General features: G+C 42.0%; 1 protein-coding gene across 1 annotated transcript in view; it reads left to right on the top strand.

The window, feature by feature from the left end:
- The first annotated feature begins 2,144 nt into the window (after nucleotides 1–2,144).
- Nucleotides 2,145–14,487, top strand: part of LOC125900560 (pleckstrin homology domain-containing family G member 3) — a 40,274-nt gene continuing 27,931 nt past the window's right edge. The window contains exons 1-2 of the mRNA XM_049595631.1: nucleotides 2,145–2,329; nucleotides 10,182–10,249. Coding sequence (XP_049451588.1) covers nucleotides 10,201–10,249 — 49 coding nt within the window. The 5' untranslated portion in view covers nucleotides 2,145–2,329; nucleotides 10,182–10,200. The remainder of the gene's footprint in view (nucleotides 2,330–10,181; nucleotides 10,250–14,487) is intronic.

Below are 14,487 nucleotides of genomic sequence, written 5' to 3'. Positions count from 1 at the left end.
TTCCCAACTGGTCCAGCTCTGGAGTCCAGATTTTTCCTTAGTCATTAGTTTAAAGTCCATACAGTTAAATACATTGTTTGGCCATGTCATCAAGCTAGTTTGCTGTCTCTGTTAAGTAACTTTCCATTAGTCACTCACTCTTCAGCGGGAATGTACAGGTACTTTAAAATGAAAGCTTTTTACCAGAAATTCACTGTGCTTAAAAATAAAAAGTCACTTTCGGCCAGAATGTACCCACGACCCCCTTTTTGACCGCTGCTCTAGATGAGAAGACAAACGGATGCCAGGTTTCAGGCACAAGTTAAACAATGCATTGCCGATTTCATGTAAAATTCTACTTCAGAGGCTTTCTCACCCGACCAGAATACAGTTCTCTGATATAACAATGAATACTAACTGTGACTAAAATGCATATGTAATGACAGTGAAAAGACATACTGTTGAAATTGCATTCATTTTTCTAAAGACTTCTCAGGCTGTTCATCTGTTTTGTAAAAGGATGAACATCTTCAGAATGTAATTCTTGAAACAATAGAGGGAAAATATTGGAGTTGATGTTACTGGTTATTGTGTGATGGTTTTACTGGTTGGTCTGAGAACAAATTTAGCTGTTTGTGGCCCATGAACTAAAATGAGTTTGACACCTCTCATGTAGAGGATGTCATGTAAGTTAACCTTAAATACACTGACATCTAGTGGCATTTAGTTGTTCCCTACAAAACGCAGCAACTGGATTACGCAGAAACCAACTCTACAGTGGGGTCTAAGATGTGAGTTTATTCCAGATAACACAAGTATAACCTTTTTTAAACCTCAGACTGCAGTCATATAGTGACTATATTCACTGTGGTCTTGCATTATGATGTGTTACATCAATACAACATATTCCAACTGCACATTATGAAGTTTTATTGTCCCTGAGTAGAACATAGTTATGCACTGTACTTTATCTTAAAGTTTTGACAACACAGTTAGTGATATTTTTCCAAATATTTATCAGATAAATGAGGATACACTGTAATAATTCTCTACCTTTATAATCCACATGTATCTACACGTTTGAAAGAGACGTTGCTCTTTATGACCAGCAGATGGCGACATTGGCTCATTAGATATTCAACTGCAGCATTGTTAAATTTAGTCATGTTAATATTGGCTACACCAACTTTATTTCTTGATTTAAAATCATTGTTTCATTGAGAATAATTTAAGACAATTTAAGGCAGTAAAGCTGCACATTGTGCTGGAGGAAGTTCAGTCTATAAGACATCTGTTTATGCGACATTAAGAGCTACATTTCCACATTGTGCTGACTTTTTGTTGTGAAGTCATATTGCTTTCTTCACAGCCTGCATATGGCGCAGAGGGGGTTGTGCAAAGCAAGAGCGCCCCTCTCTATTTAATCAGCCTCACATAAATTAACACCCAGCCAATTGATTCACTGAAGCCATCCTTTGTGAGCCCCCCAAGCCAACTGACCTGACCGTCATAAATGTAATTGGCAGGGTTACAATTTGTTATGTCCTTTTCACAAGCCTGTCATTGGTTGCATAGCTTATTTACATTTTTGCACCAGTGCAAATTAAGATACTTTAATAGGAAAAATATTCTGTTTGTTTGCCCCAGTTTAAACTATCTCAGACTGAGAGAAATTACCAAACTATGCAGGCCAGATGTTCACATGTGGGAGCACCTCTGACACTCATCAACAGACACTGGCCTGTCAAAAACAGGCGGTCCTTTGTTACATTCAGAGCTCCTCGTAAAGTAGAAACTCCTAAAAACGATGTCCAATCATAGTTATTCATGTGCTTCTTTTTTAGATTTTTTTTAATTTGAATACGACTTGAGTATGAATTTACTTTAATGAGCATATTCGTGTATTTTTTGTTGTGAAGTGACACCTGTTAAGAAAACGACAAAACAGCAATAGCAGATATTTTGTGACCAATATTATCAATTCGCTCAGAGGGTCAAGCAATAACATGGAGCAATATAAGTACATGTTCATTTACCATCTGCAGTCGTTATGAGCCAGAAACGGGTGAGATTCACATTATTGCTGTGATGCTGTGAACGCAACAATTTGTAGTGACTACATTTCCGACGGAGCGTGAATGCAGCATCAGTGCTTAGCCGTTCTTCTTCAGAGATGCAGCAGTGTTTGGTACAAGCTGATGACCTGCGGTGGGACGTGTGTTTCTGAGCGGCTGGTAACATGTGAAAAGAAGATATCACCGGAATAACTTGAAGATTTTGTCCAAGAAAGTGCCGAGAAAAGTTTTACTGAGGACAAAAGCCGTCGGGAGGAAAGACGTTGGCGAATTTGGTACGTGAACCGCTTTTGAGAACTTTACCAAATCTTAGCTAACTCAGTGTTAGCTGTGATGCCACTGAAGCTTCATGTCAAAGGGATATTTCCTCTGTGGATACTGTGTCGACATTTATTGTGTGGTTTTGAAGGCTGTTCAGAAATCCTGGACGTGTTACTAGCTTTGTCAGTCGGGTCTTGAGCTGTTGTTTAAAAAAGGAAAAAAGACTGAGTTGACCATTTTAACGTTACTAAATAAACAAATCAGACTGCCACAGTGTGTTAAAGCTATTAAACATCTGCATGGGTGTATTTGTGCTTATGGTTTCAATCAGTAGTCCGTTTTAAAGTTATGTAAAACATTTAAGCTAATTCTTAATGATGGATTTCTTTGACCTCTTTTGCTTCCAGGTATTACACACATTTTTTAGGTGCATTTTTGCTTCATATAATTTCACAACCTCCAAACTATACTGTAAGCCCTGGTGGGGGCAGGAGTAGGAGTTTCAGTCAGATAAGTAGTGTTTGTCTTTGACACAAAATACTCTCAGTTGAGTGAACTTTGATCAGCTGTTGGAGATTGTGTTTTCTTCCCTTCTTTCTTTTATAGAGGTTTTTCCACATAAGCACTGGTGTCAGGTTAAACTTGTGAGAGAAACTAACTTCCATGCTGCAGCTGAATCATTTGTCATTTCCTCTTTCCCCCTAAGGTGCCCATACTTGGCCCCAGCAATCCTAATTGTTCTTTCTAATGAGCACCCCAGTGAGACACATTGAGGTTTCAAATGCAGGCTGTTCATAGGTCAATGACTTTCCCCACCAGCAGCTGAGGAAGAATGGGACAAAATCAATCAGTTACCAGTGAAAAGTTCCATCTTCTATCCCTTTGACCTCACTTGACCTTTCACACAATAACGTCTCAACATCATCTCAGATAAATGTTGCCTCAGTGCGATGAAAAGCGCTCTCTTCCAGGTGGTCCAGACAGGAAACTGTGCAAGTGTGTCTTGGATCTCGGAGTTGGCACTTTATTCCTTCCTCCCTAGTCTTGGTATGCTGCAGCTGTGATAAAATTACCAGAGCTGCAGAATGCACTGGTGGTTTTGGAGGCATTATAACTTTAAAAAAAATCTGTCTCTGAGCTCTTCATCAGTCTCCTCCGTTGTCATTTAGTGGTTGAGAGCTTAATTGATGCTGCCTAGAAAAGACCTGGATCTCACGAGACCGTAAAGTTCCAGCTTTTGCAAGTTACAGCTAGGATTACATTGTGAGAGGTAAAGGTCGACATTAAAACAAGACCTGACAGCGCTGTGTTTTTTGAAAGTGAAGAGCCATAAGTGATTTAGCATTCCAGACACCCAAGGGAAGCTAGACACTGTGTTTTTGTTATTACGGTGTTGGCAAGCCCCCACGAAGACACAAGGGAGTTGTTTGCCTGCAGATGTGGTGCATTGCACCTTTAAATGCTTACACTCCAATTCTATTTTAAAGACTCTCCGTCTAGTTTTACCCAGCAGCCTTCTGCTCTGCCCTCCAAATGCTACAGGGCATTATGGAGGACTACTTACCCTCTGGTTGTCTACCATTTATAATTTTAAAAAACTGGAAATCTTCACTTGTCGTTTGCCAATTAAGATGGCACTTGCCAACTTCACTTGCCAGGTATGCATTCTTTGGTTATAGGTCATTGATGAGGAGGTGAAAATTGCTGTTTCTCCTTTTTTAAGCACAGCAGGGAATGATTATTCTCCCATTAAGGGCTATTTTGGCCAAGCTGTACGTGCACCATATGGGCAAAACTCCTCACAAGTGCCCTGTGGGTGTTCATTGGGATGGATCACTTATCGCCACATCTAAGCAAGCAGCATGCTCAAAAATGCAGTGGACTAAAATGAGAGCCTCATATGTTGTGTGTCTGTGGGAAGTCATGGGTTAGAGCAGCGCTTTTGTGGACGCTGTGGATTTGATTGAGGTGAAGAGAGACCGTAAGGGTTTATTGTTTTCCCCAGTGAATGAAAAGCTGTTAGTCTCTTAAGGTTTGTGTGTCAGGGGACAAACTGCAGGAGTAATGTGGGAAAGAGGGCGCTAACAGAAAGGCTGTTTGTCAGGGGATATTTTCTGCAGGGGTAGACGGGGTCAGAGGGTGAGAGAGAGGTCTTGCAAGATAAACATGGCACCAATGCTAAAACAATAAAGACTTTCTGTCTCAGTCAGCCTGTAGGACCTTGTACCTCTGCCTGCCGTGCCAGGTTTGAGTTTTATTTGTTCTGAACGTAAACATCCGTCCTGACTGATGGTGTCTCAAAGAAATCTGCACCACCATGTCTGACTAGAGGCATCCCAGGGGGCTTATGTCATACTTCCAGATTCCCGTGGGCCTAGTTGGGGCAGACGGTGAATGCAACGTGATCCAGTAGGTCTGCGACTGTGAGAGAGAAGTGCAGCCGGAATTCTCTAGACTATATTTAGCTTTTCCTCCCATCAGTTTGCTCCGCATGAGGAGAAATCAATTAGTGCTGTTAATTGTTGCACAAAAGGCTGATTAAGTTCTCATTTTAGATTCAGATGCTGGACCAAAACTGTATGTAATTAGTTGTGCGCATCATCAGTTGGCAGGAGGGCAGCTGTTGGATGGGAGTTTTCTTTGGAGACTACTGAGATTGAAATGTAAACACAGTCCATTAATTGGCAACAGTCTTGGCATCCAATAAAGCTTTTTCTGTTTAAGTATGATTTCACATCCCCACTGATTTGTCTGCAACCCTGTCACCTAGAAATTACATTTCTATATTACTAAATTGTTTCCATATTAAAGGTGAGAATTTAACAGCCTGGATTATGTTTGGCAACAGTGTTTCTCTGAGTTAAAGGAATATATCACCCCCAAAATTATCTTTTTTTTTATCCGTTACTCATCCCATATTACCTTGAATTCATGATGTGTTCTTATCACATGCCTCCACTGTGAACGAAGAATCCTAAAGCAGAAAAAATTCTTGATGAATTGAGGTAAAGGGGCAAAACTATATCAAAATATCCATTTACAAACTCTTGCAGAAGTCATGCAGTGTAATCCAAGTCTCATTCATCTAGTTGAATGCTCAGTACTTCACAAACACATGCATTTCAAAGTGTTTAAAAATTCAGAAATGTTTAAAACAGTAAGGTTTTAGCAAAAAAAAATCATGTGTTTGCGAAGTACTGAGCATACGAATGAATAAATGAGACTAGGATTATACTGCATAAGTCGTGTGAGAGTTTGTAAATGGATGTTTGTCATTTTTTGGATTCTTCTTTTACCGTGGAGGCATGCAAGAAAAACATTTTTACTTGACTGAATCAAGGTAACATGGAGTGAGTAATTGATATTCAAGTGACCATTTTGAAGGTGAAGTATTTCTTAAATAAGACACTAAATTTATGGACCACACTGGATTTGCAAGAAGGTGTTCAGGGCGGATGGCAGACATAGCAATTGTAAGACTGTAACACCAGAATCCTGGTTTAGCGTCCACACTCCTTAAGGTTGCGGTTAATGAAAGATTGTGATTTTGCTAAAATGTTAATAAAGAGACATAACTATAGACAAAAGTAATGCTGTAGTCACTATGAGTAGATAGAGTATTGCAAGATTGCCTGTTTTGGTGGAAACAAATATTGTTAGTGAACATTTTGCAACTTGCAGGGTAGGCGTCATTAATTAGCAAAATGTCCTCATAATGTTGTTAACAGAAAATTTGATTCGCTTGGCATTACATTTCCCTCAAACACGTGTTGGCTGTTTCAAATTAGTTATAAACAAATGTATTTTCCAGGAGACAGGGCTGGTCTGTGCCCCCCTATAGTCCTTCCTGGAGAGACAGAGAAAGTGGCTTGTCTCCCTCAGAGCAGAAGTCTTGTTTCCCTCCGGTTTCCTCTGTAGACATGTTCAGTGGTTTCACTTCTCTTACAACCCTGACAGGCGGTCAATGGTGGAAACATGCTCCAGATAGTCATCTCTCCCCTGAGGATCCTTTTTCATTAACATGTAAGACCTGAGGTCTTGGTTCAAGGTGTATGTTTGTCTGTCTGTGTTTTCTCAGAGTGAGGCTTTTAACACATTTGTGGGGATGACTCAGTATAAATTTCCTCTTTATTTGCATGAGTGCTGTGTCTTGGCCAGCATCTGTCCCCCTTAATTATCTGTTTGCTGTTTTTTAAAGAAAGGAATTCAGGCTTTGACTGCCTGGATCAGTGTAAAGCCTGGCGATTAGAGAAACAAGGATGTTTATCAGCCAATCTGAAGAAGTGATCCATTGCAGGTCTTTCTTTTAATAACCATCAGATTGGCTCTTCGAGCATCTGTCTTCAATTAAGGGGCAAGTTGCAGATTCCCATGCGAGAGGTTCATGCTGCGGGTAATGCAGTCATCAGCTGTGGGAACCAAATGCTCTCCATTTGTGTGAAATGGCAGCTAGTTCAAGCACAGGTGGCCAGCCTGGCATGAATGTTAGCCTGTATGTAGTGTTTTCTTTAGGATTTGAAATCTGGCCATGCCCCCTCCCTAGGAAAACAAGGATTTGGAATTGCCATATGTCAGCAAACGGGAGGTGAAAGTTAATGAGTTATGATTGTTGAATTTTGTCCAGATGTGTTAAGATTATGAGCAACACTGCTTCTGCTTGACATTTTCAAACATTTTCACTTTCTCCACTCAAACCACTCTCTACACCCCCCAACAGCCATTGATAAGACACTGGAAAACCGCGTTTAAGACCCAGACGTCTACAGCGTGTAGGTTTTGAGCCCATTATTCCTAGTCTAGCCTCTCATTGACCAAAGACAGATTAGCATAGTTTTAGTCTGCTCATTAAGCAGGGTTAGCTCAGAGGTCATGGTAGGTGGGATCAACAGAGGATTTTATTAGCTCACTGCTCACTGAGACTGAGTTCAAAGCCTGACCCTCGACATGAATACTGCTCCTGCAGGTTACACAAACTAACCCACCACTTGAAAATCAATTGGTCAAAGGCTGTTTCAGGAGACCTCATTCTTGAAAACTGTCATTGTAGCAGTGTTGCACAGACTGAGCATAAATCTGCGTGTCCTCCAGTATTTGTTACCCTTTGCTCGCAAAGATAAACAAGATTATTGATTTCAGTCGGATTCAGATTCATGTTAAAGGCACAACAGATTAAATTGAAGATATAGGCTGGAATGGTTTGCATTTTTCAGTGGAATATCATGAAACCATCAAAGTGAATGTGTATCCCTGTACCATTTACCTACGTGTTTGCATGTGTGTCCATGTGCATGAGCATAACATGAGAAGCAAACAAATGAGGACCCACGTGCAAGAACAGTGCCTCATAGTGCTAATGGTTAAAACTCTACCATACCATATTTGGCTTTGAGTCCAAAAAAGGAGCCTTCATTTAATTTTCATAGGGTGGATATGATTGTTTGCTCTGTTCCTTTGTTGTGCTTTGGTGTGACGAACAAAAAGAATAGTTTTATGGCTGCTGAATTTCTTGTGCAGTAAACAAGCTCTACTTGAGTCCAGGCTGCAGCTGCAGGGACCCTACAGTGAAGCAGTGATCCTAATGTGTGGATCCAGCTCTGTGACTTTCCTCCTTGCATTCCTGCACATCTTAATTGGCGAACCTCCTGGCAGTGGTCTCGGTTTGGCCTCGGCTGGCCTGGCTGTCAGCTCGGCACAGTGGCCAGTGAGCGCACTACGAACAATGCCCATCCTAATCCCCGAAGAATTCCTGCTCCTCTGATCTAGCTGGCCCAAGAATGCGATGTTTAAAAGGCCGGAGGCTCACCAGGAATCACAGGGAGACGAGTTCTCATGCACAGTCGTCCATTTTAATTTGTTGTAAGGAGCTGGAGAGGCAGTGATGTGAGAAACTGGCAGCACAGTGGCTCTGAGGGGACACACCTCATCATTAACAGCCCCGCAGCCTGGCATGAGGGATTAGAAAAATACATGCCACCAGGGGTGAACCTGTAATCTCACTGGACAGTTACATTGATAATGAGAGACTTGTTTTGATGTGACACTGACTTATTTGTAACAGTTATCAAACAAAACATGGAGGGTTTATGTAAGATTTTGTGGGGTGTGCTTGTTTAATTTTTCAGATATTTTATGAAGCAAACATTTATAGTTATAGTAGTGACATTGGGCATTCACAGAGGCTCTCAAATGTCAAGCCCTTTAACATTTACTTTGCAGCTGCCAAATCTCCTAAGCATTCATGTTAAGTTAGACTGTTGTCTAACCTCCTGCCCTTTCCTTACTGATTACCATGAGCTCATATCACAGTTGCGTCTACTGTGCATACCTCAGCCCCAGCTTCGCCATATATTAGCAAGTGGCTGGTATGAGCTAAAGCAGAGCAGTGAGCAGTGAGCACGGGAATGGGAAGAATTTCCTTTTCATATACTGAGACCTGAATAGACTTCAGTGAGACACCATAACTCACATGACAAAAAAAATAAAAACTTAAAAAGACTAACATGAAGTGAAGAAATATAAGGAGTGTTTGACAAAATGGACTGCGTGTTGGATGAAATCATTTCTCTCCTGAATGAGATGTTTGGAATGCACTTGATCAAAATTATGTCTCTTGGGAATACTACCATGTGATGTTGAAATGTCAAAACATCAGAAGACATGGTGCCATGTAGCCATGGTAACAGGATGAAGGATAACTCTACACCACTGGAAACCCTCCACTTTATCCACTTTTAGGGCCCTGACACAGGAAGCCAACGGTCGGCTGTCGTTACCTTGTTGAGCGTCTGTCGCCCTAGTTTTTGGTGAGTGTCTCACACCAGTGACTCTAGTTGGCCCCTGTTGGCTTTTTTTCTCCGCCGATTCAGCGAGTTGAATCGGCATCGGAGATGGTGAAGCCCATCAGTGATTGAAATAACTTTGACTGGCAGTTCAACTCAATGGACAAAAAAAGCAGTGGAAATGAGGAAAGTAAACAACTTCAGTCAAGAGATTGTGAGATCAAAACAAACTTGTTATATTGGGAAAGTTTTTGTTTTTTTTTACCCATTGAACTCTCTAGCAGAAACAGTTTGTAATTGTTTGTGTTATTGTTCTTTAGCTCACTGTAAATCTCTTTTGTTCTGTCAACATCAGGGTGTGTTGTTCATGTGATAACTGGCTAGCTAGCTTCTTGAATCCGTTTGGTCAGTCTTCCGGTTTGCCTCCTTGAATGACGAATACAGAGTATCACCCCCTATTGGTATGGAGAGTTATATCCTTTCATGCAGGTGCAGAATGTACGTGCTAATTAGCCATTAGCTGTCGTTTTTGGTGTGTGTTCAAGTGCAACTTTTAAGCCGAGATTCTTGATGTCGGTTTGCTGTGTCAGGACCTTAAGAGGTTTAAAGCACAATGGCAAGTTATGAGTGGGTTACTTATAGAATGGCTGGGTGGGAAGATCTGTTCAATGAAATATGGGGCCCACTCCTTGCTTAATTGTTGGATCTAAAGGGTTGATGCTACTTATCTGAGCACAATGTGTATTTGAAATAGGTAAGCTACGTCATGTTAGTGCTATGTAGAGCTCTTAGGATGTTGTGAGATCTCTTTGTTCGTTTGTTTGTTTGTTTGACTTTATTTGTTCTTGATGTTCTGTGTTTTGTGCTGGTTATCTGGATAGATTTGAATTTTGTCGCTGGACTGCGTGCAATTAAAAATGTAGTTCTTATTTCAGTGTAGATGTCTGACCAAAACATTAATAAATGTAAAGAAACATTTTTTAATGGCATTCCACCAAGAATGATAACAACTGCTGTGTGGTTGTACTGTAAGTCCTGAAATGAAGTGCTTAAATTCTGTTTGACCCTTCATGTTTTGTGTTGTCAGCTCCAGAGGCCTGAGTGCCATGCCAGAGGGGTCCCATTCTGCTCTCCACCAGGGCCCAATGGGGGAAGGTAAGATCAATGCAATTGTACTGAGTGTTAACCATGCTCTGGTAATTGCTGCACATGAATTCAGCAGTCTTATAACATTGAATTTTAATAAGTTGGGTTATTCCTAATGGTATATCTGGTTACCCAGGACAGTGTACTAACATAACAGCAGCAGAAGTACAGCAGAGGTAAGTGGAAAAATGCTGGAAATGGAGGAATAGAGGAAATGTAGAGGCATGAGCTCAGAGAGCAATGAACTCCCCTCCTACAGTCCAAAGCAGCAGAGAGGCTCTTTGTGTGGCTGTGGAGCTCGGCCAACCCCTTTCATACAGCCGAAACCCCTGAACACTCGCACATCAAACCAGAATGTGTCAGAATCGGCAGCAGCCAAGATGGTCAGCCTAGCCAGCGGTGCTGACCTGGTATGCTGGGGGCCACTCAAATTACATATTATTTTAGTGTTGATTATCTTCAGTTGCAGAGCCACAGCATTGACACAGGGCCTCTTTGTATCTGTTTGCCTGCTCTGTCCCTCAAACCCCCTCCGCCCCTCCACTCCTCCGCTCTTCTCTACTGAACACGTTTAGCTCCGGGCTTCCACTTTGGCTGAAGAATACCAGTGTGTCAATGGTTCCCTTTCTCTTCTGCGCCTGTCCCTTTGGTTCAGCTTTGGCTAGGGGAGGCATTTGGCTGGGGTAGACGTGTGCCGCCCTCATGAAAATTTGTGTCTCTGTTTCCTCAAAAGGCCACTCTGCACAGACTACACGTTCTCACAGCTCATTTTGCAGCTCAGATAGCCAGTGCGAAATCACTTTGGCATGACAGAATAACCATTTGCAGTTGAAACATTTTCAGATTCATTTTGTTTGAGTTAAAGTGTGACTGACCTATTCCCCCCTTCCTGCTGAGGATGGATGGATGGTAATGAAGGGGCAGGGCTGCTGGTAATCTGTGTGAGGTGATGAGTGGATGTGGTTAACAGGCAGGAGGAATGCACATGGTCACAGGAAGCCCCCCTGTCTGGTCAGGGTAAACAATAAAAAGGTTGTGATGCCTATCTAGCTCCAATTCCTCTTAAGAGTTTTTAAGTGGAAAGAAGCTATGTTGATAATTTTCTCCATCAGTATGCTTCAGACAGTGCCATGTATTATAGGACAAAATCAGCACAAAGGAAAATGCTAAGGTTTGGTTCTGCTAAGGGATGTGAGTTTTGGTTAATTTTGCTTTCAGTAGCCCGACACTCATTAACCAGTAACTAACTGATCTTTTTTTTTTTTTTTTTTAAAGTGAAATCCAAGAGGTCTTTTCTTTTAGTCTCACGCTCAGTTGCCTCAGTGAGCTTTAGTGCCACATTTCAAAGTGATATCCATTTAGAGGTGGTGAAATTTTAATGTTTTGTTAATTTCTTGCCTTTATTTTATTTTCTATTGGTCTTGCTGACAGCTGGCTAGCTACATAACATGCAGAAACATAATGTCCACTGCCCACCCTCTGGTCTTCACTAGCCCCTTTTACACTGCCAGATTTTCGGTGAATGTTGGGCCGTTTTGTCGGCCACCTGCAAGCGTTTAGACACACAGATCCGAGGTGCCCATTTTCCCACCTCATAGGTTCTCATAGCCTTCCTTGACCTCGCAAACGAATTTACGCCATTAACTGTCAAATGACAGGGACAGTGAAGGACGGGCCGACTTACGAGAGAATCGCCGAAGGGTGGAGCTACACGTTTTGTTACTTGCTCACGCCCCCCCATTGCCCCAAAAAAGGCGCAGCACCTCGGTTGGGTGGGAGCTAGCCAGTGGTGCTGCTCATTCGTGATTGCTGCTGGTAATACCATCCCAGTGGGGGGACAGTGTTGCTGCGGAAATATGGTGGCCACTCTCCTGTCTTCCCCCAGGTTGAATAAGTGGCTTCGAATTGAGCGGCAAAACCTCTTAAGCATTGTTAACTGTGTTAGCACCACTAGCCATGCTGACACTGCTAACAGTGCTAGCAGAGCTAATAAAGGTAAAATAGTAAATGCTAAAAGGGGGTTTGTGGCTCAAAACTGAGGCGCTGTCTCACTGGGGCAACCTGGGAAAAGACTGGAGGGTGGGCACAGTGTTTCCACAGCAACACTGTTGGGTCAGAATGGCATTACAAGTGATAATTTCGAAATGAGTGATGCTGCTGGCTAGCTCCCACCAGACCCGGGTTCTGCATAGTGTAGTAAAATAAAAAGCAGCAAGATTGATCTATAGACCAACATCCGTAACCCATTAGAAATATTCACCACAGTTAACCGTCAATCATAGTTCTTCTTCGGGATGTATTCAAAAGTTATTTTCAGCTGTTGAGAGGTTTTTTGTTATTCTTCACTTTGAATTCCTTTTTCCAAACGAATCTGATGACAGATAGCTACATAAGACCCCTCATGATTTCCACCTAAGCTAAACTGTCATGACGACATGGGAAATATATCAGGTTAAAAAGCTAATGTACATCTCGCCTATCAATCCAGTGACAGTGGCTCAGTCAGGCATCAACAGACCCAAGGCAGCATGAAGCATCTCTTTCAAAGATAAGAGTTCCCTCTGACCTACTTAACCCCAGGCAGGAATGTAGCTGTGTATGCAGAATGTACAGCTTTAAAAGGATTCTGGGGGGACGGACGGATCATCTCCATTCACTGCAGCTTTTCCAGACCAGTGGGCATAGGGTTGTGGATATAGATGTATGATGGCAGGGATGGCTGCGTCTCTGAGTGGGCTTGTCAATGGAGCTCCTGGACTGGAACTTTTTTCCTGCTTAATCGCCTGTAGCATTAATCACAGGCAGGTGAGCCTGCAGCAACTCCTGTTCAAGTTCTGCAGTCATGCACTGACACTCACTAAAACTCCTGATAGCCCCATTTACCCTGAATGTCCACAACATCTTGCTAGTGTTACGTAAGATTTATTTAAATCATTATGCAACACAGCCACTATTGTAATCCACATTCACTGTATTTCATATCATTGTTTGGCTCAGACTCCCGTGGTCCTAACAAAAGAATTTATTTCAATGTAAATGATTTTACAGCCTCTTACAATGACATTCCTTCTATAGAGTTCTTCCGGTGGATTACCCACATTAGTTACAGGCTCTCAACTTTGCATGTCCCTGTCAGATGGCCTCTTAGGAACTCATTTGAATCCATAAAACTCTATCAGCTTCCTCCATAGCACTTCACATTCAGCTGACATTTTGTAAGCAGCCATGCAGTGCCTCCGAATATTTTAGTGACACTTCAGAAGTGATGCCAAACACAATAATGGCGTATGTTAATTACATGTTATTGTAGGAGATGGTTTGTGTCATTAATGCTGTTTATTATAATTTATCATTGTAAAACAAAAACATGTCAGTTTTCAGTTTAGTGATGCACACAACAGACAAGAACGTAAGTGCCAAAGCAAGTTGTTTAATTCCTCATTTGACTGCTGTGTACAGAATCTCTTACTAAAGGTTTGAACTACAGGAGAAACAGCATCACACCCTTTATTGTGCCTCATGTGATAAACAGCTTGATGTGAATGAAATGAAGTGTCCCACCCTGACCTTCTCCCCTCCACACTTGACACAGCTGCTCCGCCACCAGCCTGTGTGGACTCTGCAGAGAGGCGCTAACAGGACAGCAGCTTGGTTGTAGACTATCAAATTGGTGGTAAAGTTTACAATGGGCTCACACCTCAGGACCCAGATGGTGTGTGGGTGTTGTCTGTAGGAAATGTGGGTTTTGAATGGATCCAAAGCTGGTTGTGTGTTAGTGGCCTGAAGGGCTCTTAGAGGGGGGGCTTGTTGATGGAGGAGTTTCCTAAGTGGATCATCACATGCCTGTGCACTGAGGTTAGCTGGCACAGCTGGATCCTTCAGGAGCCAGGATCCAACACAGGCGAGGTTTACAGGATTAAAATAAAGCTTTTTGAAGAGTTTTGTCCTTTTGGTAATTTGGGAATCCAGCCTTTCTGAAGCATGTCACTCCTAAATGCTGCTGATGAAGTGTATTATCCTTCCTCCCATCCTGCTTTATATTTGTGTGTGTTGTAAGATTGAATCCACAAATATAAAAATATTGACTCGTGTACTAGCTTGTCTGGGTATTTTGCCATAGTGGATTTCCTGATCCAGGATGGCATTTTTACTCAAGCATTTCAGGAATCTAAAAAATCCAACAAAAGCATTCAGGTGTTAAATTATGCTCTGTAAATGAGTACAATTTCTAGACTACACAAAGCACA

Source organism: Epinephelus fuscoguttatus, linkage group LG14, assembly GCF_011397635.1.
Source record: "Epinephelus fuscoguttatus linkage group LG14, E.fuscoguttatus.final_Chr_v1".
NCBI classification, from domain to species: domain Eukaryota; kingdom Metazoa; phylum Chordata; class Actinopteri; order Perciformes; family Serranidae; genus Epinephelus; species Epinephelus fuscoguttatus.
Note: the sequence above shows the minus strand (reverse complement) of the source record. Positions and strands in the feature narration are given on the sequence as shown.